Source organism: Meles meles, chromosome 16 (assembly GCF_922984935.1).
Source record: "Meles meles chromosome 16, mMelMel3.1 paternal haplotype, whole genome shotgun sequence".
NCBI classification, from domain to species: domain Eukaryota; kingdom Metazoa; phylum Chordata; class Mammalia; order Carnivora; family Mustelidae; genus Meles; species Meles meles.
Window position 1 is genome coordinate 65,379,732 of NC_060081.1, and position 26,535 is coordinate 65,406,266.

A 26,535-nucleotide genomic window follows, 5' to 3' on the forward strand; every position below is an offset into this window, starting at 1 on the left:
CAGGCACCCCAATGTTTCCTTCCAGTAAGGACCTCAGTCTCACTGGATTATAGCCTGCCCCATAATTCATCTTAACTAATTACATCTGCAAAGGTCCTCTTTCTGAATAAGATCACACTAACAGGAACTGGGGGTTAGGAATTCCACCCATCTTTTGGGGAAAGACATTGAACTCATTAACAGCAGGCTAAGCTCAGCTAAGCGATCTGGGAATGGGTTGCGATGGAGGGAAGTCTTAGCATTTCACCAAGTAAAATGCAATCACTGATAAAGGTTAGGATCAATCACACCGTATATGGGAAGAGGATGGGACACTCCTACTTGGTCATGAACTGAGCAGCAACAGGGGCTTCCAGAAGGCCTGAATGTCCTGGCTTTATTTGTCTGTCTAGCTTAGGGTGCACCAGATAAAGGTGTCCCCAGGGTTCTTCCTCAGAAACATAATTCAGTTCTTTCCAACTGACTCTGGTGAAGCTGATCCTCCCTCAAAGGGCGATCGCATTACCTGACCCAAAGGGTTAGGAATTTGGAGGACAGGCAAAGACCTACCCCATCCTGGGTAGCCTTGTCCAGATCTTGCCCTGGAATATAGTGCTTGCGGTGAGCATCAGAGTCTGGAAAGGAAAAGAGGCACGGGAGGGAACAAGAAATCTATAGGAAGGATTAGCGGAAGCACGGGCAGGATCAGAGGGAACGGCCGATAAACACACAGCACGGAATTCAGATTAGTGCAGTGAAATTGAGCTTGGGTAATAAAACCAGCAGCGGGAATAGCATCGATTGTTGAGATTCCAGGCAAATCCACCGTGAACATGTTTTCTTTCTTCTAGCCTTTGCCCCTTGGCTTTTGGAAGCAGAAACACTGAATCACTGTGTTCTGTACTAAAAGCTGATCTACGCTCCTCCCCAAAGGATGGATGCAAAAGCAGCTCTGTGTCAGGAGAGATGACAGAGGGCAGAAGCGGGATCCAAAACATTTGCAACCATGGCCATTGCCCGCAGGGGCAGGCTCGGAGTTCTGAGACACAGACCAGAGTTTCTGCCTACAAGCCTGACTGCCCCTGGACCAGAACCAGGGGAGCCCAGGAGAGCCTATGTGGGGCCAAACCAGCAGACTTCAGGGACCTCCATTCAGAAACTCCAGAGAATCAGTCCCTGAGAAGCTCGGCTGGTGGGGCCGCACAGAGTTCAAATACTGGGTTGAAAACCAGGACTCAGTGACTCACCATCAGCCTAACCAAATGGAAGAAGGTGAGCCAGGGGAGGTGCTGGGACCTTCGTGGGTGGAGGCAGAGGGTGTTGTAGGGGAGCACCGTATGCTTGGCACCTGCTCTATGAGCATTAATCATCCACTCACCTGTAAGTCCACTCATGCACGGGGTCAGGTGAATGACCATTGTAAGTGTGATGGACACAGACGAAGAGGTGACACGAGCAAAGAGCTCCAAGATGGTGTGCTTGGGACGTGAACGTGGCCATGTTGGCGAGACTCCCTCACTCAGGGCTAACTCAGGGGGTCCTCTGTGCACACTGGCCTGGCCTGTTGAGCATCTCCTCTTGGTGTAGCCTGAGACAGTGTGTTGGGGCGGGGGGGTCAGGGACAGTTTTGTCTGGACTTGATCATAGGGGGTAAGGGAGACCCCAGAGGGAGAGCATCCCAGCGAAGGGAGGGAGTATGAGAAGGCAGGTCCTGCTAAGATAATCGGGGTGAACACTGCACAGAACGCCAAGGAGGGAAGAGGTCGGGAGAGCAACTAGAGAGGGAGGGTCTTTGATGGAGGCTGATACTCCCAAAGCACAGGGGAGCCTGGGGGCATTTCCATTAGGAGCAGACACTTATTGCTGGACCATCACTCAGGTTCAGGGGAACATACACTGGAAGGGCACCAGTCTGGAATTTGGACACTAATCTGAGCAAGACATAATGGATCTTGGGCATGAGAAGCAGCGGCGAGGAAAGGAGAGATCCAGGAGAGACTCTGGAGGCAGAATTGGTCCCATGTGGTACCAAAGAGGAGCAAGGATGGCCTTGGGATTCCGAATCTGAATTTAATGGCAGTTTGCATAAAGCCTGGGGACTGGTTTCTCCTTGGTCAAGGGAGAATAACCCAAGACAGAAAAAGGTACAGTGAAGACCTCGGTCATGTATAATGCTTGTTTTGTAGGCAACAGAAATATTCACCTGCTATAGGGGACACCCCACAGGGCAGTGGCATGCCAGAAAAATGCCTTCCTCTTCTGCATCAAGGCTGCTGATTCAGCAGGGAGATTGGATGCAGAAGCTGGCAGCCAGAATGGTCCCAGAGCCTGTGCCCATCGGGTCAGGAGCATCTATTGTAAGATGCTGACAAAGATGGCATTCTGGTGTGCTTGATCGAGTACCGCGCTCCCTCCGTGCTCTGCCGAGTCAGCCTGCAGCCATGCCGACAGCCAAATGGAGGAATGAACTGTGTCGGCCTGGATCCTGAATGTCACCTGCCTCTCTGACCTCCAGCTGCGGTCCCTGCCCCTTACCCACAGACGGCCCTGGCCTGAGCCTCAGGACTAACAAGGCCTGGGTCAAAGGGAACTGGAGGACGCCGAGGAGGAAGGCTCAGGGACCTCAGCATTGTATCGCCTCTACTCACTGTCCTGCTCTTGCCTTGGCCATCACAGCAGCTGGGTTGCCATGCAACTGGGTCCAGCCTCCCACTTAATATCCTAACTCCCTAAGGAGCCCCTAAATTTGTGAACCCTGCTTGACATTTTAGGCTGAGTCTCTGACAGGCTCTTAACTCTCACCCCCCTCCCCCATGTTTCTTGGGAAGCACAGTTCTGGTCCAGCCACCTGCCTGAATTTCACCACTGGCGAGTTGCCTGCTCCATACCCCTCCTGTCTGGATCTCAATTTCCTCATCTATAAATTGGGTTTAGGATAATAATAATAGCAACAGCAGAAATCCAAGTACTTAATGTTTATTTTTCTCCCTTATTCTTCTTAACAACTGATTATTATTAATATCCCCATTTTGTTGATAAGGAAATGGGGACAGTTTACATAACCTCTCTGTGACTCCAAGTCCCGCTGCTAGTCATGATGTGATTTTTGAGGCATAGTGCTGAACCCCTCTGGTATTTCCTGGTTCTTGGCACATAATAGGTGCTCACTAATGTGGACCCTGGGCTTAGAACATGCTGGGTAGAACTGCAGACTGTCCAGAGAAATTTATCATCCCTGAGCTTTGTGATTTCCAACGATCAGAGCCTCAGTTTCCACCTCCATGAATGAGAATGCTAACGGCACCCTATGGGTGAAGTACACTAATGATGGGAAGTCCTTTGCACGAGCACGGCATGTAGGAAATCTGTAACATGTCTTGGCTGTCCTAGTATTCTTTTCCTAAGCTTGCTAGATATCCCTGATGCTACTGTCCCCCAGAGCTGCCACCTCTCTCCAGCCAGCCTGGCAGGCTGTGTCCCCTGCTATAGGCCTTCCTTCCCCCTTTCTCCACCTAGCACAGTCCCATCGTGGGGGGGGAGGGGGTGTGCTTGGGTTTCAGCCTTTTCCAGAGCACTACATCTGGTTTCACTGCTTCCAGCTCCTGTTCTCACACCATAGGTTCTCCTTTGCTTAGGGGCACAGCCTCCCTGAGAGGGTTGCTGAGACCCCGGGGTGTCTGGGGCTGCGGAGGCCACCAGGCATCACACTGAGCCCTCAGGAGACTGCCGTGCTGCTTCCCCATCTGCTCTGGGCCCACACAGCTTTATTGCAAAGGCTCAAACTCTACCTGGGTCCAGAATTTATAAGCCATCCCTGGGCAAGTTGCTTTAGAGGCAAAGCAGTCTCCAAGAGTGTTTTATGGCCTGAATTCTGCTACTGCGGCAAGGCTCTGATTTTAAAAACTGCCAGGAAAATAACAACAGAGGGTTTTCCCGTGATGTGGACAGGAAAGAAAGGAATGACAGAGGGGAGGTGCACTTGATACCTTCTCCAGCAGGAGCTGGGTCAGAAACACATCCCTTCCCTCTGACAACCCTCACCACCAGTGAGCCTGGTTAGTCTGGGACTCATCCACATTATCTCACAGATGAGGACCTGGGCTCAGAAAGGCTGTGTGATGTGCCCAAGTCTCCCAGTTTTAAGGAATGGAGTTTGGGTTCCATATGAGGGTTTGGCCCAAAGCCCTTCCTGTGGAGAATTGACAATGGGGACTGGGCACAGTCAAGGTGGTGAATCTGGGTCTGGCAGGGGTTCAACTCAAGAGCATGGCTGACCATTAGTGCATCCTCTTCAACCTCCAGTTGGACCCAGGGTCCCACACTGCTGCCTGGAGGCCTGGCTGAGTTACTACCGGAGCCAGAGAAGGGATACCTTCTGCAGCCGTGGGTCCATGGGGTCCCAAGTCCTTCAGGTGAAATGTTAGCTTGTCACTTGTCCACCATAGCGACAAGTCATCCCACTACAAAACAAAACAAAAACAAAAACAAAACAAAACAAAACACCAAAAAACAAAAACAGAAAAACACCTAACCCTGGCCATGAGACCTATTTTTGCAAGGCAAGAATCCCCAGCCTTCACCCTCATACCCACTAATGACAACCAAATACACTTCCAGACATACCAAATGTCCCTGTGTGTGTGTGTGTGTGTGTGTGTGTCAAAGTCAAACAAAGGAACTGAACATTTACTGAATCATGTCTCCATGCATATACACTTCTGTTCACCAGTTAGGCACAAAGATGGTCAAAAAAAATTTTTTTGCCTCTAGATCTGTACTGTCCAGCATGGTAGCCACTAAGCCACATGTGGTCACTAAGCACCTGAAATATGGCTAGAGTAACTGAGGAACCGAGTTTTTAAATTTATTTTATGATTTATTTTAATGAATTTAAATTTAAAAACTAGTATGAAGTATGTTTACTTATTAAACATAATGTTTACCTTTTTAAGGCTATATTTCATTTTAACTGTTTAAAATCTAGCATCTGAACTGAAATGTGCTGTAAATGGAAAATGTATATCAGATTGCAAAGATTTAGTGCAAAAAAATGTAAAATACCTTTCATTAGTAATTTTAAAATACAGATTGCATGTTAAATTGGTAACATTTTATAGGCACTGGGTTAAATAATATCTATTAAAATTAATTTCATCTGTTATTTTTTTCTTTTTTAATGTGTCTCTAAAAAACATAAAATTATAGGGGTGCCTGGTGGCTCAGTTGGTTAAGTTTTTGTCTTTGGCTCAGGTCATGATCTCAGGGTCTGGGATCCAGCCCTGCATCGGGCTCTCTGCTTAGCGGGAGTCTGCTTCTCCCTCTCCCTCTGCCTGCCACTCCCTTGCTTGTGCTCTCTCGTTCTCTCTGTTGTTCTCTCAAATAAATAACTGAATAAAATCTTTTTTAAAAATGTAAACTTCTATACCTAGTCCCAGTTCTGTTTTTATTGAACAGTGCAGCTCTGGAGGATTTCCACAGGGGGAGCTATCGCCCCTCAGGGACCCCGTGGACTGTCTGGAGATAGAGTTGGTTGTCATAATTAAGGGATGAAGTACTACTGGCATCTAGTGGGTAGAAGCCAGACGTGCTGCTAAGCATCCTGCCCGGCACAGGACAGCCCCCCATGACAGAGAAGCATCCATCCCCAAACGTCCCTCGTGCTGAGGTTGAGGAGCCCTGCCCCAGAGCACAGCCAGGATGTCAGAGACCTGCAGAGCTAGCTGGAGTTAGCTGAGAAAAGAGGTTAAGGCTGTTGCCATACCCTGTTCTCACGATTAACTACAGCCAGGGGTGCCACGGTCCCCATTTCTCCAGAAGAGAAGGAAGCCCAGAGAGGAGAAATCACTTGCCCACCATCCCGAGGCCAGAAGGTGGCAGGGCTGAGAGCTGAACACAGCCTCCATTCCCAATGCCAGCCTCTCCCTGCCAGGCGATGTGGTCCCATAGTTCTCCGGACTGGTGCCGACCCGAAAAGAGGCTTCCTGAGCTTCTGGTCTACCACCCCCACCCTGCACAGCCGGCAGTTATGATTTCCACCGGCCCTTCTTGCTACCAGGGGATGAGCACAAGCAAATACCCCGTCTGAAAGGGACATTCTGCTCCGAGAGAAACACTCGCAGGCCCCTCACCCATGAAATGGGGCCGAGAAACAAACAGAACACAATGAAATCAACCTGTCAGAGGAGGAACATTCAGACACCTCAGAGGCAAGAGGGAAGAACAAATGTGCCCAGAATGGAATTGGCTCCGTTTAAAGAAAACATTATCAGACCGCTGGACTTGAAGGAATGCCAGAGAACAATGGCCCCGCAGAAACGGAACTCCCACACGGGCTTGGGGGACGCGCGGTATCTCGCTAGAGTGGGTGTGCACACGGTGGTAAGAGTCCCTCTCCCCTCACCATGACCACACTGCCACATGCGACTCCCTACCTCCCCCGGGGTGAGGGCGAGGCTGGTGGCCCTGTGATGGGGCATGACAGGGGACTGACATTTCCTGAAGGCCTACTACGTGTGGCAGTCTCCAGGGCCACCTAACAGTGATCTGTAACAGGAGGCTAAAGTGTGACAATGAGATTTACAGGTGGTAAAAGGCTTGCTTGCTTAAGGCCATCTAGGTGGGGAGGGATTATGATGACATTCCTGGGGCGTTGGCCGCGGCGCGCTGAGTTATGGGGGTTGGGGGCAGGACAGCTGGGCTGCCGTGAATGCTGTTGACTCTGCCTGTGTCTCCTTTCCCAGGCTGGGGCACCAGGTGTCCGGCAACTATGGGTTCTGGCTGCTAAAGGCTCACAGATGCCTCCTTCCCGGCAGAAGGACCATAAGGCAAAGGCGAGTGGCCTCCCCAGGGGTCTGTACACGCCCATGGCAGTTCGCAGCCAATGGCCGGCTGGCCCCTTAGCTTCAAGGTGAGGTCCCTGAGGGCTCAAGCTGCCACAGGCCTCCACACCCTGCCCTATCCTGCCTCCCTGACTTTCTCTCCTGAGAATTCTCTTCAACGAGTCATGTGCACAGGAATCCCTATCTCGGGCTCTGGGTCTACAGAAACCAGCCCAAGACATTCACTAGCAGTCATATTTCTGACTTTGGGGAAGGGGGTGGACAGAAGTGGACCATGGGGTACCAGATGGCCAGACTCCTGTCATCCCTGCCGGCCATACCCCCTTGCCTGCCATGACAAACTGGCCGGTCAGAGACTGGTAGAAAGGAGGCCACTGTCTGAGCAACCACTCTTGAGACAGGCGACAGGTAAAGATCTGAAATCTTCTAGGACTTCCACTAACAAGAAAGGGCCCTAGAGTTGCATCTTGAGGGCAGTGGGGTCTCTTTGGTCTGTAGGACCTGCCATAGGCATCAGCCTCTGACACAGGTGGGCTCTGCATCCCAATCTTTGAAGAGAGGCAGATGCTGATGGGAAATGTGGTCAAACTACAGCACGTTTGAGGAAAGGGCTGATATCCTTCACACAAATACCTCCTCCAGGCTGGGCACTCTTCTCCAGCTCTTCCACACTCGTTATCTTGTGTGGTCTCGGAGCACAACTCCAGAAGACTCTGCATGTGCACATTCTTGAAGCAAATGGTGCCCTCTTAGAGGCAGCCATTATGATTCCCACTTAACACGCAGGAGAGGTGGGGACCATCACATTTAATGGGCTTGCCCAGCACACAGAGGAGGCCTGGGATCCCAGCCAGATCTAGTCCCATTCTAGGCACAGACACGGTAGGTCCACTTTCCCAAACTCTGACCACAGCTGAGCTGTCACTTCTGTGGACACACACTCTGAGCTCCGAGTATGTGTGTCTTTGAACACCACACACCTCTCCTTTGTAGCCCCCCTCACAGTTACCGTTGTGCATTGATTAGGGTGGCTCTCTCCCTTCCCAGAAAGGCATAGGAACAGGTCTTCTCCTCATCACTGCATCCCTCCATGCCTAGAACAGTGCCTGGCACATAGTAGGTACTTAGTAAGCGTCAGTAGAATGGATGAGTGGGTAGCTGCACGGATGAAGGGAGGGATGGAGAGGTGGGTGGGTGGGTGAATAGGTAGGTGGGTGGCTGGGAGAGTAAATGGGTGGACAGGTGGGTGGCGTAGAGGGACTGCCAGTTCCTCTCTGGTGCACCTGGCCTGAAGGATGCCCTGAGTGTGGGCCACGCTCAATTCCTTCCCACCCGCCCAGGGCTCTGGTGGTCACCTGTGGTGAGGAAGCAGAGTGGAGTCCCCGGGGTCACCTGGGCGCTGCCCATTGGTGCTGACCACAAGGAAGCCAGTCCCCAGGCAGCATGCAGAAGAGAAGGAGAGAAAGAAACACACATGAAAACGAGCGGCATGGTGAACAAGACTACAGTTCTTGTGGCTCTGACAAGCTCACGCTAAACAGCAAAAGAACATCGCGATCTAACACAACAAGGCTGCAATCAATTTTTAAAAATGAAACGAGGGTAAGAGTCAGCATTTATCAAGCACCCATGACATGCCAGGTACTCTGCTAGGTATCTCACGTACAATGTTTCTAAGACTGAGAGCAACCCGGAAAAGTCAGTACTATTATAAATGAGCTCCATCATCTTTCCACGTCCCGTCTTCTCTCCCACTCTGCTTTCTTAGTGAATGGTGGTCCCACCCACGTAGTGGCTCCATGGAGGAATCTGGGAGTCATCCTTTGCCTCTCCTTTTTACTGACTTCCCACCTCTAATCCCTCAGCATGCCTCAGTAAGTCTTCTCCAGGAAGGCTCTCGAAGCCCCTCCCTTCTCTCCAATCTGATTTCCACTTGCTTCAAGCCACCCGCCCACTTCACTGGGGAGCGCTCAAAATACCACCTTCCTTGCTGGTCTTCCTGCCTCTGGTCTTGCCCCCTTTCAGTCCACCCTCCACACTACGGCTAAAAGGCATCATAAAGGGAAACCTCAGAGTCCCTTCCCAAGCTCAGACCCTCGGTGATGAGATCCTTGCCTTTCCCTCCACACTCTCTGCCTCAAGGGCAACAAAGTCCTCTCCATCATCAACAGTCTGCTACATTCTTGTCTGTAGACCTTACCCAGGCTCATCACCTTGTGAGGAATACACTCCCTTTCTACCTCTTTACCCAACTAGCAACGGCTCATCCTTCAGGAATCAGTTTGGAGCTCTTTTCTTGGGAGTCTCTGATGTCTCACCGTGTATGGGACAGATGCCCCACTCTGTCTTCCCATAACACCCTAATCTTCCTTTCTCACAGCAATAACCCCACCCTGTTATTAGTGGCCGCCTTTGCCTTGACTCTGTAAGCTCCTTGAAGGAAGTCACCGTCTTTCATTTACTAAGCGCTCTTGTGACCTTCTCTTGTACCTGGCATGTAGTAGGGACTCTGGGAATATTTATTGAATAAATGAATGTACAGGTGAAGAAATGAATCAGAGCATGGATATAATTTGCTCAAGGTCACAGAACTAGTAACGGGCAGAGGCAGTATTTAAATCCTGGTTGGCATGACGAATGCTCCTGGCCCTTTGAAACTGACTACTTGTCTTTGTAAAGAAAATGATATAAAGGGCAGGAAGGTGTCTAATGTTTGGTGAAAGCCTACATGTTCCTCTAGTGATTCATCAACAAAACTGTATAAAGCCCTTACGCAAAATGAGGAGAAAGGTAGGGCACTCCAGACCAACTGATAAACAGGAAGTACATAATTAAAAAAAAAATCACATAAATAGCAAGCTTGAGCAAGGTCATGAAATACTATAAAACATAACTGCCAGTCAATTGTCATCATCATATTCCTCCCCTCAACGGTATGGGGAGCATCACCATTTTCAAAGTACATGCTGAGTCAGAGGTCAGTGAACTGTGGCTTGTGGGTCAAATCTGGGTTCTCAGAGTTTTCTGCATGGCCATGAGTTAAGAATGGTTTTTACACTTGTAAATGGGGTGTTTGCTATTTGACCTTACTTTTAAAAAATTTTTATTTGTTATTTTTAAATTTTTTATTTAAATTCAATTTTTTAAATTTATAGAATATTATTAGTTTCAGAGGCAGAATTTAGTGACTCATCAGTTGGGGGAAATAAAACCAAAAAGAAGAGCAATATTTTATGACACATGAAAATTATATAAAATTCATATTTCAGTGTCCATAAATAAAGTTTTATTGGAACATGGTCACACTCATTTTGTATTTCTTATCTATGGCTGCTTTCTGTGCTACCATGACCAAGTTGAGTATGTGCGACAGAGACCACGTAGCCTGCAAAACTGAAAATATTTACTATTTGGCCCTTTACAGAACAGTTTGCCAACCTTATTCTAAGTGGCTATTTTTATTAATTTTTCCCCACCCTTGGAGGCAGGCAGGACATGGCTTATATGTCAAAAAGAAACAGAAGGTTGAGAGAGGATATGACTCCAGTGTTCCCACCTGGCCTATTTCAGTGGCTTCCTACCTGTTCTCCCCCATGGTCTTGCCTTGTCTATGCCCCAGATCCCCATCTCTGATCCACCTTCTAAGGTGGTCTGCTTAAACACCTCCAACGGCTCCCACGGTCTCAGGACCAAGTTCATATATATGCTCTGGGGCTATACAGAGTCTTCAGTGTCCTGGCCTTGCTCGCTCCTTCAGCCCCACCTCTGATCACTCCTGGCCTCTGGTCACATAGGCATCTATCCCTTTCCTTTGACCCATTCAAGTTCAGCGGCATGCTTTCCTGTCTCCAGCGATCTGCGATCTGCACATGCTACCTCCTCAACTCGGAAGATCTCCTGCCTTACTCTCCAGCCTTGTTCAATATGATAACTGTCACTCTTTCAAAACTTGTCTCAATAACCACATTCCTGAGAAGGCACAACCTAAGCCGATTTATGTTTCCCTTCTCGGCTCCCACAGCATCCTGGATTTACCTTCATCACAGCACTTCATCATGCCATATTGATATAATTTATCTGTTTGCTGTCTCCTGCTAGCTATTTGTGGAGTGCTTATTATAAGCTTGGCGTTGCACAAAGCACTTTATATGCATTGGCCCATTAAATTCTTAAGTTAGCCCCATGAAGTAAGTGGTGATATTGTCACTGTTTTACAGATGGGGAAACCAAGTCACAGAGCAGTTAAGCGCCTTTTCCAGCCTAGAATCAAAGACTCTCCAAATCCAAATCCAAAGTTTTTAACCCATCTGGGACAAGAGGCCAAAATCAATAGTAAGTTGCACTCAATATGTGTTTATTAAGAACTAAATGAATAAGTGGAATTCTGGTTTAGTGTTTACCTGCTAGCTGTGTCGCTTGGAAAATCACATTTCTGAATTTCAGTTTCTCTACTAGTTTCTCTACTAGTTGAAGCCTGGTTGACAGGCCCAGGGGAGTCTCCCCACTCTACCAATCTAGGGCTACAACTCTGCCAAGCAGCAGGGCTCAGCTATGAGGGGCAGAAACAGAGGTATAGCTGGACAGGTGATGGGATGGGAAGAGGTTTTCCCAATGGGTGAAAGAGCAGAAGATAAATGATGGATCATGGGTCTCAGCATGACACAAAGGGAAGCTGAAACAGGAAAGGGGCTCAAACTTTTTGAGTAGAGATGACAAGTGTTTTCTGGTGCCTGGCCCACCTCTCTTCCTTAGGCACACAGAGGAATCCAAGTATCATCAAGACCACATAAGTGGAAGCGACACAAGTCATTTCTCAGTGATGTATTCGAGATCCAGATCACTAACCCCACACTTTCTCTTCCCCTGCTGTGGGGTTTTTATGAGGCCACATATTCTAGATGGCATAACAACAAAGTTTTTTCGTATCAAGCTACTGATATTTGGGTATTCATTTGTTGTTGCAGCAAAGCCTTTCCTATCCAAACTAATCCAGCAGAAGAAAATGTACTAGTCTCTTGTCTTCTCTTCTATCACCTCATTCCCCATCATACAGCTTTCTTGTTAGAGGCTTCATGACTCCACTCTCTCCGTATTTCCAGCCTATGTTCATATATATTTATATGAAAATAAATAAATTAATTAATTAAAATAGTAAGACCATGCAAAGAAGGAGGTCAGCATGCTGAGTGCCTCAGACTTCCCTTCTGACTTTTATTCCCTTCTAAAGCAAAGAATGTTGAGTAGAAAGAATGCTAATGGGCTAAAGATGACACTGTAGCAGATAACCTTGAAGACAAACTAACTTCTTGGTTTATCAGCTTCAATATATTGTAGTAACATGGAAGGCTGAGGGCTCTTTGTGGTACCAGGTCTTCTGCAGATTCCAGGACTTAGCCTAGACACTGCCAAAGAGACAAAAGACCCATCACACCCTAAAGATTCTGCTATCATTTATTACTGGAAAAGAGGCATGGAAGGGTTTAACAAATAGGAGATAGGAGACCCTGACAGTGGCTCATAGAATCTCACCCAGTCTAGGTCACTGACAAGATTCAAAATGGTGCCATGGGAATGCCATGAGCTTTGGAGTTAGAGCTCAGCTAAAATTCTGTGGATCCTTGAGGTCTTTATTCAACCTTTCTGGGCTTCTACTGCTTCACTTTTTAAGTAAGAGTAATAAGGATGACCAGTATTTATTTAGTGTGCAATACATGCCAGGTTTTAATTCTGTCATTGCATTGTCAACTCATGTCAGCATACACAGCCCTGTGACTGGTACACAGTAGATGGTTAATTTTCATTAAGCCCCTCTTCACCACCCCGCTCCTTCAACACTACATGAAACCCCATCAGAGAAAGCTCTAATGGAACCTCCTTCTATTTCTAGCCCTTGGCTTCAGCCTACCCAGATTTCCCCTTTTCTTTGACTCATGATTTTAAAAGCCTGCTATTCCCTTTGTAAGATGTAATTGCTTTGCAGCATCAGATTTGAGCTAAGGTTAACTCAGGTGTCTCAGGTCTTGGGTAGATAATTCTCATTTCTAGTTCACAGGGATGAACTGAGACTTCCTAAGGACATGCTTGAAGGACAAGTGTTGGTTGTGGTTTTGGTTTTCCTGGACTCCACTATACCAGCTTTGTCTTCCTGAGTGGGGTGTGGAAAAGGTATGTATGTGTGTTGGCAGTGTGGGGGAGCAGTTTGAACAGTCTAGAGAGTAGGGATAGGAGAGGTATGTAAGAAGACTAAGGAGCTGTACCAGTAGTTGTAGCAAGAAAAATATTAATGGGTTGGGATATTCGAATGCCATTTTTGGGTTACTTTTAGTCTACTTATGATGTAATTCTCTTCTTCTATCTTGTCATAAAACCTTCAGGAAAAGCCACATTATTCCTTTGGCATTTTAGGGCATAGAGAGCACTGGGTGAGAACAAAAGGGGCTAAGGGTCAAGGCAACTTTGTCACACTCAAGCAATTCTGAGAACCCCCATTGTGGAAAATTCACTTCATTGGGCTTGCATAGGGAGAAACAGCACTACGCTACCCTAACCACCAAGCACACACCATGGGCTTTCCCCTCTTAAAATCTGTAGGATTCCTGGGTGCCTGGGTGGCTCAGTGGGTTAAGCCTCTGCCTTCGGCTCAGGTCATGATCTCAGGGTCCTGGGATCAAGTCCGGCATTCGGGTCTCTGTTCAGCAGAGAGCCTGCTTCCCCCTCTCTCTCTGCCTGCCTCTCTGCCTACTTGTGATCTCTATCGAATAAAAAAATAAAATCTTAAAAAAAATCTAGTAGGATTTCTAAGGCCTGAACAATAGCCAAGAGTCTTCCAATAGACGGACTCACTACAGTCTACCTTTCATAAGTAATCCTTCACTGGGGTCTTGACTCCAGCTACCATGGCTAGATTTAGGCATCCTGTGGTCCTGAGTCCCTCCTGAAATTGTTGGGTAGATGATGAGAAAAGAAAAAACACTACAGTCAAAGGCTAACAGGTGCATGAGCAAAATGCTACACTCAGTCAATTAAAAATAGGATTGCTAGAATCTCATCTAAACACAATAACCTATAGTTGAAGAGCTTAAAGACTAATAGCTGAGGTCGGCATCATTCCTTTGCCTCTGTTTCTGCACTTCGGATCTAGCCTGAGTTCACTGGATAAACACGGGATTGGTGGAATTGTAGGGGAAATGACTAGAGTCCAGGCTTTGGCTTTTCTTCCTCAGAGAATAGCAACGAGAGGCTTGGACCTCTAGGTTTCCTATTAGAGAAGGTTCAGAAGAATGAAGGAGGGAAACTCAAGATGTTTATCATCTGTTATATTCTTGACCTTTTATGTGCATTATCTCAAATAACTGGGAGAAAGAATCAATGACCTCTGGCCTAAAATGGGTGTGATAGACTCATAGGGGTTTGATTTATCTAGGGTCAAACAGTTAAGCTTTGGACGTGGGATTTGAATCCAGGTGACTCTAATTCCCCATTATCCCATGCAGCCTCTCAAAGAAGCTTCATATAAGACAGAACTTTCCATGTAGAATTAGGTCGACAGAAGGGGGGAGGACAGGCAGTGGGCACTTCCTATCTGATAGGAGATAATTCTTATATTGTGCTTGGCTTCTCACACCACCTGTAACAAGTGATTCTAAAGGTTAAGGAATCCATGGACACATCATTTCCCCTTCTTGGCTCTAGTCTTAGTATCAGCAAAATGAGGGCATTTCACTGAAGAATGGGTATTTATTGTCCTGCCAGTCTCTGCAGGGGTGAGAATTCATTATGAAGAGAGAAGAGAAAATGCTGGATGAAATGGTCTACCTCAGGCTTAGCCATTATAAAAAGAAGCTACATTTACAAAAGACCATTGCCCATGCCTCTTGCCTGTTGCCGTTGGGACAATGGTTTTAGTCCATCACTACCACAGGGCAGCATGGAACTATTGGTGACATTGGCCCCTTATCTCATGCTTCATTATTCTGGAGTTCAGCTTTCAGCACCTACTCCAAGGGGGTTGTTTTAATGGGATCGTTAGAAAGTGTTTACTAGATTAAAACTGTGGCTGTCTTCTGCAAAGCAACTCTGCAAATGGCTTTATGGGTTTCCGGATTTATTTTGTCTCAATGACTAGGCTCAGTTTGCAAATCAAATCAAAGCTGATTTTTCTAACTGCCACTCGGGCGCACCCAGCAGGAGTCTGCAGAGCCAGCTGTGTTCCCTTGATGGCTGGTGCCAGAGATGGGAATGCTGCTGCTTGCTGGTGGCCAGAAAGGTTCCAAGAGGGAAAGGGCAGACAGCTTGACCCTAACCAGGGCAGGCAGTCAAAGTCAAAGAAAGCAAATTGTATTTTCTGGAAGGAGAAAAGGCAGATAGGATCTATGTGGCCTCAAAGACTCACAGGCAGAGAGAATCGGGAGAAAAATAATGGACTCGTGATACTGAAGCTCTGTCCAAATGAAGTGTCCCGTGGTGGAAGGAACTTGTTGGGACAGAAGTAAGGTCCCTGTCACAGCAAGTGGAGCTGGACATCAGTTTCTGGGACAGAAACTGACCGGTATGGTTTTACAACTAAGCCTCTGGGTCAGAAACCATTTTCCCCTTTATCTACTCTGAGTCAGAAAGGCATGAACTGAGATGTTCAGGTGCCTCCTTCGGCAGGTGCAGCCTGGAGCAGGGGCATCATCACCACATGGGATAATCATCTTCCACAGGAAGGCCTGTTCCCCCCTCCTCCTTGAGCCTCAGCACTTCAGAAGTCTAAGTATCCCACCCCAAACTTCCATGTGCTCCATTTTCCCAAGGGTCACCTCTGAGCAGAGTCAGCTTACACCTCCAACCTGGTTCCTAAATTGAGCCCATCCCTCCTCTTCCAAATGTAAGGTAAATATTATTTTAATATTACATGCACCTTCCCCTTACTTGCCCTGTCTTACATTTTCTGTTTTAACTATACAAATGAAACCTCACTGTTAAGGAGTTTTTGTACTGCCCTCCCTTCAAAGAATAAATAATAGTTCTTTGTTTCTAAACCAAATTTTATTTATTTATTTATTTTACTCATTAGCCGAAGTTTTCTCTCTATGGCTCTGAACAAGTTCCCAGAGTACAGTGTGCCAAGCAGAGAGCTTTTGGAATTTTCCTTCAGCTCTTGAATTGGAGGCGATTCCATGATCTTTTTGCTATCCCTCAACCCAACAATGAAACACATCCTCTGTATAAGAAGAGCACAGGGTAGATGCCACGGGTGCTGCTCTTCCCTTTTAGGGCTGGTGTACCATCCCCCATTTGCTTTGAGTGTTGAGACTAAGGGCTTATACCTATGACTTTCTCCTGATACATGTGCAGGACTCAGCATTGCCATTCCCCCTGGAGCCACCTGAGAGATGGAGGAGAGGGAGAAGGGGAAAGGAATAGGGGAGTACCAACGACTAATTGTTATGGGGGGAGAGGCAGAAATTCTGGTCTTCTTGTTCAAGGCAGAACAACTTGGGGGAAGTTTATACTCCACCATATCTAGCCTAGGCTCTAATTTATCTGGGAATAGATTCTTGCTTAGCATCTTACTACCTATCCCACTTTCCTCTTTCATTTACAGATTTCTTCCAAGAGCCCTCCCTTAACACCTTCCAGACGCCCAAATCCCTGCCTCAGGATCTACTTCTAGGGAATCTGTCTTAAGAGAGTTCCCATTCATCTTTAGCAGCTCATTGATAAACTACACTTCCCCACTATGGTTGAACTTACATTCAGATTCCTCTAAATCTCCAGCAAAGTCAATCACAGGCAACCCTTGGCTGAGGAACAAAGTAAAGAGGAATGTGAATCTGGAGTAATGCCAGTGAGTCCCCCACCAATGAAAAAGACGGCCTTCAAGGCTTTTGAGGTCAGCTTGTTCTGATCCTAGGATTATCCCCTTTACTTGCAAATACCAAACTCCCACCCCAGAGTCCCTTAGCTGTGCCTTCAATTTGTGGTTCTGTAAATAAATAGTGCCCTCTGGTAATATGTGAATATACCCACTAAATCCTCTCTAAATACTGGGGACTTGGGCCTTTACACACTGGGGCTCTTCTCACAGTCTGATGTGCTCAGTCAGCTGGTCTCCCAAATCCTACCCTTGGTCCTGGTCCTATGCAATTCCCAGTGTTAGGTGAGAAGGGGTGATGACGGGCAGGGAGACACAAAGTCTCCTATGCTATAGCAGTCCCAAGGAAGCAGAGCCCCAGGTGATGGCCTGCGAACATATCCGCCATTACTGTCTGAGCCTTTGGCACCATTGATATTTTAGTCCCCATTCAGTACATTTCATTTCTCTTTGGAAGCTCTGATCACAATTATGACTTCATGATTATCTGTTAAAATCATACATGTAAGATCTGTTTCCATACTAGACTGGGAGCTCCTTGAGGACCAGGACCATGTGCTGATTCACCATAAAAACTGTAGTTCCCTTCACAGATGTTCACAGATGTTCAGCGAGCCAACCATATGAAGGAAATAACATTCACTGACAATAATTTTATCCAAAACACTTTGCAGTACAACACTTGTACACATATTGTATCATCTGATCCTCTAACAAACTGGATGGTAGAGGTCTTCGTGTACTGGAGCTGGCTTGTTCCAGCTTGCTAAAGCCAACTGTAAAATATTCTTGGCTGTTTTGCAAGACATTTGTTAAACCATTGGTAACTTCATTGAACATGGTGGGGGATATTTACATCCTTGAGATCAACAGAGACTATAAATAAGAGGTTTTCTTTTACAAAGAGCAGGTGTATCATCAAACCACTGGCAGTCGGTGTGTTAAAAAATGTTCTGTAAATGAAGAGATGGACATAACTTTAAATATGGTGCCTCTGAGTTTCAGGAAGATGAAGTGAGACTTTCAAGGTCTCTGACCCTTGTTACAGTGAGATGCTGGCTTCAAACACATTTACTCGTTTCAGCAGGCATTTTTCAAGTACCAGTGATGTGCCAGGTACTTCCTGCCATGGCAAAATGTGATGGGGAAATTAGTGGTTAAGACCGAGGAGCTCCTCGTGAGAGATCCTCTCAATCAGCAGTGGTAGTGCCTATCCCAAGAGGTGGGCCCTGCTCAGACCCAGGAACATGACTGGATCAGGACCTGATATTTCACCACCCTGTGGAGCCTGAGACGGGTCCTGCTGTCACAGACCCAGCCACTGGGTGTGTGTGGATGACTCAATGTGTTTACCCTCTGTCCAGGGCTCCTTCCACAGAACCTGCAGCTCCTCTGCCCGAAACAGCCCCAATGAGCTTCCCAAGGGAACAGCAGTCAAATCTAGAGCTCAGCTCACCACCAGGACCCCCTCTGACAGGGCTAGTTTCTGGTCCTTGTACATCCTTAAAAGCTATTGGGATTGTACCATGAATACAGAATAGTCAGAGGCTCCAATGGAAACCACATGGACTCTACCCCTAACTGTATGGGTTCTGCTATGAGTTGAACTATGTGTCCATACCCCAATTCATATACTGAAATCCCAACCTCCAGGGTCTCAGAATGCAACATCTACAAGCCTTATATTCAGAACGTCTCAGAACATAGGGTTTGTAGATATAATTAGTTAGCTAACTTATGATGAGGTTAAGCTAGAGTAGGGTAGGCTCCTATCCTAACAGTATCAGTCCCTATAAAAAAGGGAAAACTTGGATACAAGATGTCCACAGGGGGAATGCTATGAAAGATGAAAAACCAAGGAACATCAAAGATTGCCAGCAGCTAGGGGAGAGGCATGGATCAGATCCCTCATAGTTCTCAAAGGAACTAACCCTACTGATAACCTAGCCTTCACAACCATGAGACAAGAAATTTTGTTGTTCAGTCACTCAACTGGTAGTAATTTTGGTACAGCAGCCACAGAAAACTAATCCAGGTCCCTTGCTTTGCAACCATCCAAACTGGGCAGAACTGCATTAGAGTTTGGGTGACTATCAGGGATTTTTTATTTTATTTTATTTATTTATTTGACAGAGAGAGAGATCACAAGTAGGCAGAGAGGCAGGCAGAGAGAGAGGAGGAAGCAGGCTCCCCGCGGAGCAGAGAGCCTGATGCGGGGCTCGATCTCAGGACCCGGAGATCATGACCTGAGCCGAAGGCAGCGGCTTAATCCACTGAGTCACCCAGGTGCCCCGACTATCAGGGATGTTAAAGACAGACAAGGATTAGAGCCCCATGCTGGATCCAGGTGTAGAATCTAGCAGAAGAGGTGCTGCACATGGGGTCAGGGCAGAATGACCCTGCCTGAATGTTGGGGACTGTTACATTCTGCCTGTGAACCCTCTAGTTTAAACAGATGACTACAGACACCATCTGGAATCACCAGGGTCACGGACAACACACCAGCCAGTTGCTTCATCACCAGAGCAGTGGCCTCAAGCTTGCACATGTGATCACACTCCAGAGGCTGGGTGCCCCCTGTCAGCCCCACAAGGAAGATGCCATGATGACAGGAAGGTGGTGGAAACACTTGGAGGGAGCTGGAAGGCCAGTGGAATATGCCACAGCCACATCGTCCACTGCCGATACCTGTGGAATTCCCAGTATCTTATTTTCCCCTGTTAAAAAGGAAAGTGTTCTCGGCAAACTCACAAAGTGGGAAATTTGATTCAGGAAAGAGATGGGTCGAATATAGCTTCCGGGCCTTAGATCCTTGATACAGAGTGCTCCTGAGCAGTGCACGGATTTAGAGAGGGTTTGCCTTTAATGGACCCTGGATGCTCCCAGGCTAACTCAAGGCACAGAGAAGACACCAAACAGAGGTCTCCTTTTCTTTGCTTTTTCTTGGCTTTTTTTTCAACAAGTATTCTCTTATCTAGGTTGTACTGAGTGGGCTAACTCCCGGGAGTCTGTAAGACTGGCACTCTGCATTCTCCAGCTCTCTGTCCCACTTCAGGTGCTCCTAGAGCTCTGTCTCTTGGGGCTGAAGTAACGGCCCTTGAGGGCCTGGAAAGTGAAGGTGGCAGCCCTTGGAATCTACCTTTGACTATCCTGGCCAGCTAGCTGGGCATTCACCCTGATTCACTTGTTCCCATCTTTCCACATACCCACATGAGTACACACTCATATGGGTGTGAGTACACACTCCCACTGTATGAGTACACACTCCGCTAGGTACACACTCCACTAAGGAAGACTGTGTCCTAAAGGTCAGACAGGAGGAGAAATTCTTATGCTACAAAGAGGTACAAGCTTTCTGCTCTAGTTCTTTAAAGACTACTGTAATTCTCCTGCAAATGAGCAAGGCAGCGCCGCAGAAGTATGGCATGGTGGGCCTCAATCCTGAAATCACCAGTAGAGTTTTAATTATTCTTTTAAAAAGTCCCTGTAGGTACCTACTGCCCATCCAACCATGTGTTCCTGATTTAGAAAATCCGATCTAACCGACTACCCTTTACAGGGGAGTTTTGTCCAGAAGGTATGCCTCGAATCTCACAGGCCCATGGAAGGCAGAACAGTCACATCAATCCCTCCCTTGTCTAGAGGTCAAAAGCTGGAGGGGAGCCACAGAGCACCACCACCGTAGGTGAGGGAGGTCTCCCTGTGAGTTTCCTTCCCTTGCCAGGCTGGCCCTTTAAGCAGGACACCGCAGATGCTCAGCTGTCCTGCTTGCAGTCTGGAGCTCTGGTGCTATCCTATTGATAAAGTTCTTCCTTCTGGATTATCTGCTTTCTTCCGTGGGAAAGTCTGCCAAGGCCTGTGATTTGTGCCACTTCTGTTTGCAGGCCATCAATTCTCCTTGCCTCACAAAGAGTATTTTATCTCTTTCTGTCCAGTAGCCTGAGCTCCTGAGAGCTAACAAGTGAGGGACACACCGGCCTCTCATGACTTATGTGGAAGCAGAGTGAGTTCTTATCACGGTGAGACCTTAGTGCTTCCATCTTCTCCCTTCTATATCCTCTTCCCTCTTCTGCGTACAGATTGAGCTGGTTTTTTCCAAAGTTATGAAAGTCACAAGTGATGGGTCTTTGTGCATATTTTGTCAAATAACCCCAATTATTCTGCTCCTTCTCTCTCTTTCCCCATGCCCTCATCTCTTCCTCTTCCTCCACACATGTGCATTTTCCTCTGAATGAGTGTGCATGTGTGTATATCTTCATGTACGTATAGACACACTTGGGTCGTCATCTTTGTTTATGGTTTGTACCTATGATTATATGTCTACTTCTGTTTGTAACTGTCATCTCTGAGGAAGCATCCTATGTAACTGTATGGGTTGTCAATAAATGCAGGGAACAACAGGATTGTTCAATTTTGGTGTGTTTGTATGGAGAGATTGTTGTTAAAAATATCCATTCTATAACAAAAAGATAAACCTGATTTCTAGCCATTCAACCTTGTAATAAGTTAAATGATAACAAACCATTCATTGATTTTTTTTTTAAAGAGTAATAAACAGAAACATGTACCAATTGAAAGGGCCAGGCAATTCAATTATAATTAGAAAAACAAAAAGTGATGAGCCTGAACAATGCTGCCTTAGTTTTTGGAATAAGTATTGGGATAAATATACATAACAATGCAGTGTTTGTTTTCACATTACTAAGGGCACCAACAGGATCACCTCATTTGTAAAAGCCAAACCCAGTGGAAAGAAGTACAAAACTCAAAAGATAGGTTTGACAGACATACTTAAAAAATATACACATAAACAGACCCAAATAGAACCAAAATATATAACAGAAGAACATTTGAGTCAATTTATATTTACCACTCTACTGATTAATGTACCAGTCCATGCATCCGTCCATCTGTCCATCTGTCCGTCCATCCGTCTGTCCATCCATACATCCATCCATCCACCCACTGATTCCACAAATATGTTTTGAGTTCTTACTAGGCTTTAGGTACTGTGTTCTTAATGTATACTACAGGTATATATTAATACCTAGATGCAAATGACTCCAACGAAAATAACAATTCTTTTTTATTTTTAGTAATTGTTGGCTCAACTTGCCCTGTGTGGCTAGAAGGAGAATTACCTAAATAGCTGAAGACAGACAAGGACATGCCAACATACCTTTTGTAGCCAGGCGAACACAGTTGATTTTGGTCTCCTGCGAACAACAAAAGGGAGGTTCCGGTTAATTAGTTGCAGGTTTGATTTGTTATATAAAGAAAAAATATACATATGTGTTTTTAATTATAATTTTAAATCTGTCTTTGCCATTTCTTCTCCCATTGGAATCACCTTTTAATTCTATTTCTTCATTTCTTTTCAGGCTAGGTACATACTTGGTTCCTTTCACTTCTTGGCTCTGATCGCCTCATAAGCTTCTTTCCCAGACAGAACCACTTATAAACATATCAGATGCTGCTACTGCCTAGCACAGGGCAACTTTAACAGTGATGCTAAGTGGGTATACTGGAGCATGAGTTAGTAGATGGCACTAGGACCATCCTTGGGGACCTATAAAAGAATAATGCATCTATCAGCACAGACTGAAACAGATACTTGGCAATAGCTCAGTCAATAAGAACGTGTAAGAATCAAACTGCAAATCTCATATTCAAAGAGTCACTTTGGTCCCCAGATCTTTGGTGAACCTCACGGTTTCCATGGATAATGCTGTAAGTATATGCTTACGTGGCAATTGAATCTTTGCTAGGTAAACTATCTAATTATTGTTGGCTCTTCCCCAAGTGGACAAAATCCATAAACTTGTGATGTCACTGGGTATGCAGTTGAGTTACAGAAGAGTGTGCTTAGAAGGAGAAGCATTTTAGCCAGCTTTATTGGGATGGTCTCCCAGAAGGCCCTAGAACCAGCTGAAAATTCCAGTTGACTAAGCTCTACCTCCAGCAACAGTCTCAATGTAGTGTGGCAATGAAAATCGAAGGCAAAAAATGCAAGTGTGTGAGTCTCAAGAATCAAATGTGTGTCTTCCTACTGCTTACTCATAAGAAATCACTGCATCTTGAAGGCACTTAGGTTAATCAGGTCTATGAGGGTTCCTGGACCCTGTGTGTGTGTGGTGGTAGAGGGTGTTCCTCCCCTTCCACACCACCAAGCAATCTTCAGATACCGCAGGGTGTCTGAGAATTCAACTCAGGTCTGACACTGTCTACCTGGAGATGGCATCAGATTCCTTAGGTTAAGGGTTCAGTTCTATAGGACTGTCCCATATTCCCCCACTTCAGATGCCAGGTACCAGCCTCAGGCTGTTATCTGTGCTTTTGACCTCCCAGCTACAGATTGGAAGTTCCAATATCTAGAGCAGCTCACAGAACTCAAAGAAACATGTTAGTAGATCACCAGTTTATTGTAAAAGGATGTAACTCAGGAACAGCCAGATAGAAGAGATGCATAGGGTGAGGCATGTGGGGAGGGGTGCAGAAACTTCATGCCTTTTCCAGAAGCGCTGCTCTCCCCAATCTCCATGTGGTCACCTCCCCAGAAGCTCTCTAAGCCCAGTCCTTCTGGATTTTTATGGAGGCTCCACTGCATGGCCATTATTGACTAAGTCATAGGCTATTGGCTGATTCAACCTCTAGCCCTTCACCTCTCCCCAGAGGTCCAATAGGCTGTGGTGGGTTGAGACTGTGGGACTGTGGGACTAAATGTTCCAACCCTCTAATTAGGAGCTGATCCTCCTGGCAACCAGCTTCTTCCTCAGGTGGGGTCCAAAAGTCACCCTCATTAACATAGCAAAAGACACCTTTAGGGCCACTGACACTTAGGAAATTCCAAGGGTTTAGGAAGCTGTGAGCCAGAAACCATGGACAAAGACCAAATACACATGAGAAATATACTTTTGGTCATCTAAATGACTAAAAATTTATTTCTAAGAAATCACAATATTGCACCAGGGTTATGCAGAAGTATAAAACCCATGAACTTCAGCAGCTAAAAACAGTAAAGGTATATTTTCCACTCAAACTAACAGGTCCAGTATAGGTGCATGACTGGGTCTGAAGTGGGAAAGTGGTGGTGTTTGGGAGATAACTGTAATCACTGTAGTCTCTCAGAGACCAAGGCTGGTGCCTCTGTTTAAATTCAATTTAGTTAACATACAGTATATTACTAGTTTTAGGGATAGAATTTAGTGATTCATCAGTTGCAGAAACACCCAGTGCTCATTACATCAAGTGTTCCTTAATGCCCATCATCCAATTACCCTTTCCCCATCCCATTTCCACTCCAGCAACCCTCAGTTTGTTTCCTATAGTTAAGAGTCTCTTACAGTTTTTATCTTATTTTATTTCTCCTTTCCTTCCCCTCTGTTCATCTGTTGTGTTTCTTAAATTCCACATGAGTGAAATCATATGTTATTTGTCTTTCTCTGACTGACTTTTTTTACTTAGCAGAATACCCCTTAGTCCCATACACATCATTGCAAATGGCAAGATTTCATTCTTTTTGATGGCCGAGTAAAATTCCATTATATGTATGTATATTTGTGTGTGTGTCACATCTTCTTTATCCATTCATCTATCGATGGATATCTGGACTCTTTCCATATTTTGGCTACTATGGACACTGCTGCTATAAACATCGGGGTGCATGTACCCCTTTGAATCTGTATTTTTGTATCCTTTGGTTAAATACCGAGTAGTGCAATTGCTGGGTTATAGGATAGTCCTATTTTAAACTTTTTGAGAAACCGCCATACTATTTTCCAGAGTAGTTGCACCCGTTTTTATTCCCATCAAGAGTATAAGAGGACTCCCCTTTCTCTGCATTATCACCAACATCTGTTGTTTCCTGAATTGTTAATTTTGACCATTCTGACTGGTGTGATATCTCATTGTGGTTTTGATTTGTATTTCCCTGATGCTGGTGATATTGAGTATTTTTTCATGTGTCTGTTAGCCATTTGTATGTCTTCTTTGGAGAAATGTTTGTTCATGTCTACCTCCATTTTAACACAAGGCTTCATGGTTCACTGAGACGGAAGCAAAAAATGCTGGAGTTGGGCACTCACAAGCAAATGTTTTGTATCAGAAGCTACACTTACTTGACTCTGTATCAAGAAGCTACACTTACTTGACTCAAGTCATATGGCCATGACTAACTTAAGTGAGGTGGGGAAATGGAGTCCTCCATGCACCTAGAAGTAGAGAAGAAATGGTAATGTCTACAGCAGAGTCTATTTTCTCTAGGCACACTTCTGAATGCTAGAAAATGTCACTTTAGGTATGACTCCCCAGTGGTCTTGATTCTATTCTTCACACCACAGAAAGTCTTCCCTTGCTTGTGTACAAAAGATGTCTGGATATCAAAAAATGGTTCTCAGGAGGGAGGAGTCAAGATGGCGGAGAAGTAGCAGCCTGAGACTACATCAGGTAGCAGGAGATCAGCTCGATAGCTTATCTAAACATTGCAAACACCTACAAATCCAACGGGAGAGTGAAGAGAAGAAGAACAGCAACTCTAGAAACAGAAAATCAACCACTTTCTGAAAGGTAGGACTGGCGGAGAAGTGAATCTAAAACGACGGGAAGATAGACCGCGGGGGGAGGGGCCGGCTCCCGGCAAGCGGCGGAGGAACGGAGCACAAAATCAGGACTTTTAAAAGTCTGTTCCACTGAGGGACATTGCTCCAGGGGCTAAACCGGGGTGAAGCCCACGCGGGGCCAGCGTGGCCCCAGGCCCCGCAGGGTCACAGAAGGATCGGGGGTGTCAGAGTGTCGGAGAGCTCGCAGCTATTAGAACGGAGAAGCCGGCTGCCAAGACAGAGCCGAGGACTGAACTCTCAGCTCGGGGTTACCTTGAACTGGTCGCGGGCTGGGTGAGCTCCGAGCGCGGCTAGAGGCTGGGGATACGGGAGTGATTGGGTGCTGTCCTCTGGGGGCGCACTGAGGAGTGGGGCCCCAGGCTCTCGGCTCCTCCGGGCCGGAGACTGGGAGGCCGCCATTTTCATTCCCGTCCTCCGGAACTCTACGGAAAGCGTTCAGGGAACAGAAGCTCCCAAAAGCGAACCCGAGCCGATTACTTAGTCCGGCCGCCGGTAAGGGCGGTGCAATCCCGCCTCGGGCAAAGACACTTGAGAGTCACTACAACAGGCCCCTCCCCCAGAAGATCAACAAAATATCCAGCCAGAACGAATTTCATCTATCAAGGAGAAAGCAGATTCAATTCCTAAGACAGCAGAGCAATTCCAGAGGAGGAGAAAGCAAAGCACGGAACTCATGGCTTTCTCCCCATGATTCGTTAGTCTTGCGGCTACTTCAATTTTTTTTTTCTTTTTTCAATTTTTTTTTCTTTTTTCAATTTTTTTTTCTTTTTTCTTTTTTCTTCTTCTGCTAAATTTTTTAAAACTTTTACCCTTTTCTTTTTTAACATTTTTTGACTAGTTCATCTAAATATATATATTTTTCTTTCTTTTTTGTATTTTTTTATTTTTTTTATTTTTTTAAATTTTTTTCTTTCTTTTTTTTTTTTTTTTTTTTTCTTTTTTCTTTTCTTTTTTTTTCAGAAGCTGTTTTATCCCCTTTCTCCCCCCCACAATTTGGGGTCTCTTCTCATTTGGTTACAGAGCATTTTTCCGGGGTCTTTGCCACCCTTTTAGTAGTTTATTTGCTCCTTCATATCCTCTTATCTGGACAAAATGACAAGGTGGAAAAAATCACCACAAACAAAAGAACAAGAGACAGTACCGAAGGCTAGGGACCTAATCAACACAGACATGGGTAATATGTCAGATCAAGAGTTCAGAATGACGATTCTGAACATTCTAGCCCGGCTCGAAAAAGGCA

At 46.0% G+C, this 26,535-nt stretch overlaps 1 protein-coding gene across 13 annotated transcripts in view; it reads right to left on the bottom strand.

The window, feature by feature from the left end:
• PTPRT (protein tyrosine phosphatase receptor type T) overlaps window positions 1-26,535 on the bottom strand; it is a 1,093,025-nt gene that overhangs the window by 200,731 nt on the left and 865,759 nt on the right. For 7 of the 13 annotated variants that reach the window (XM_045981316.1, XM_045981315.1, XM_045981309.1 and 4 more), the window contains exons 13-14: window positions 21,857-21,893; window positions 8,174-8,230 (exon numbers count right to left, since the gene is read on the bottom strand). In XM_045981316.1, coding sequence (XP_045837272.1) covers window positions 8,174-8,230; window positions 21,857-21,893 — 94 coding nt within the window. The remainder of the gene's footprint in view (window positions 1-8,173; window positions 8,231-21,856; window positions 21,894-26,535) is intronic. The other 6 variants (XM_045981319.1, XM_045981314.1, XM_045981318.1 and 3 more) reach the window with 1 other exon arrangement.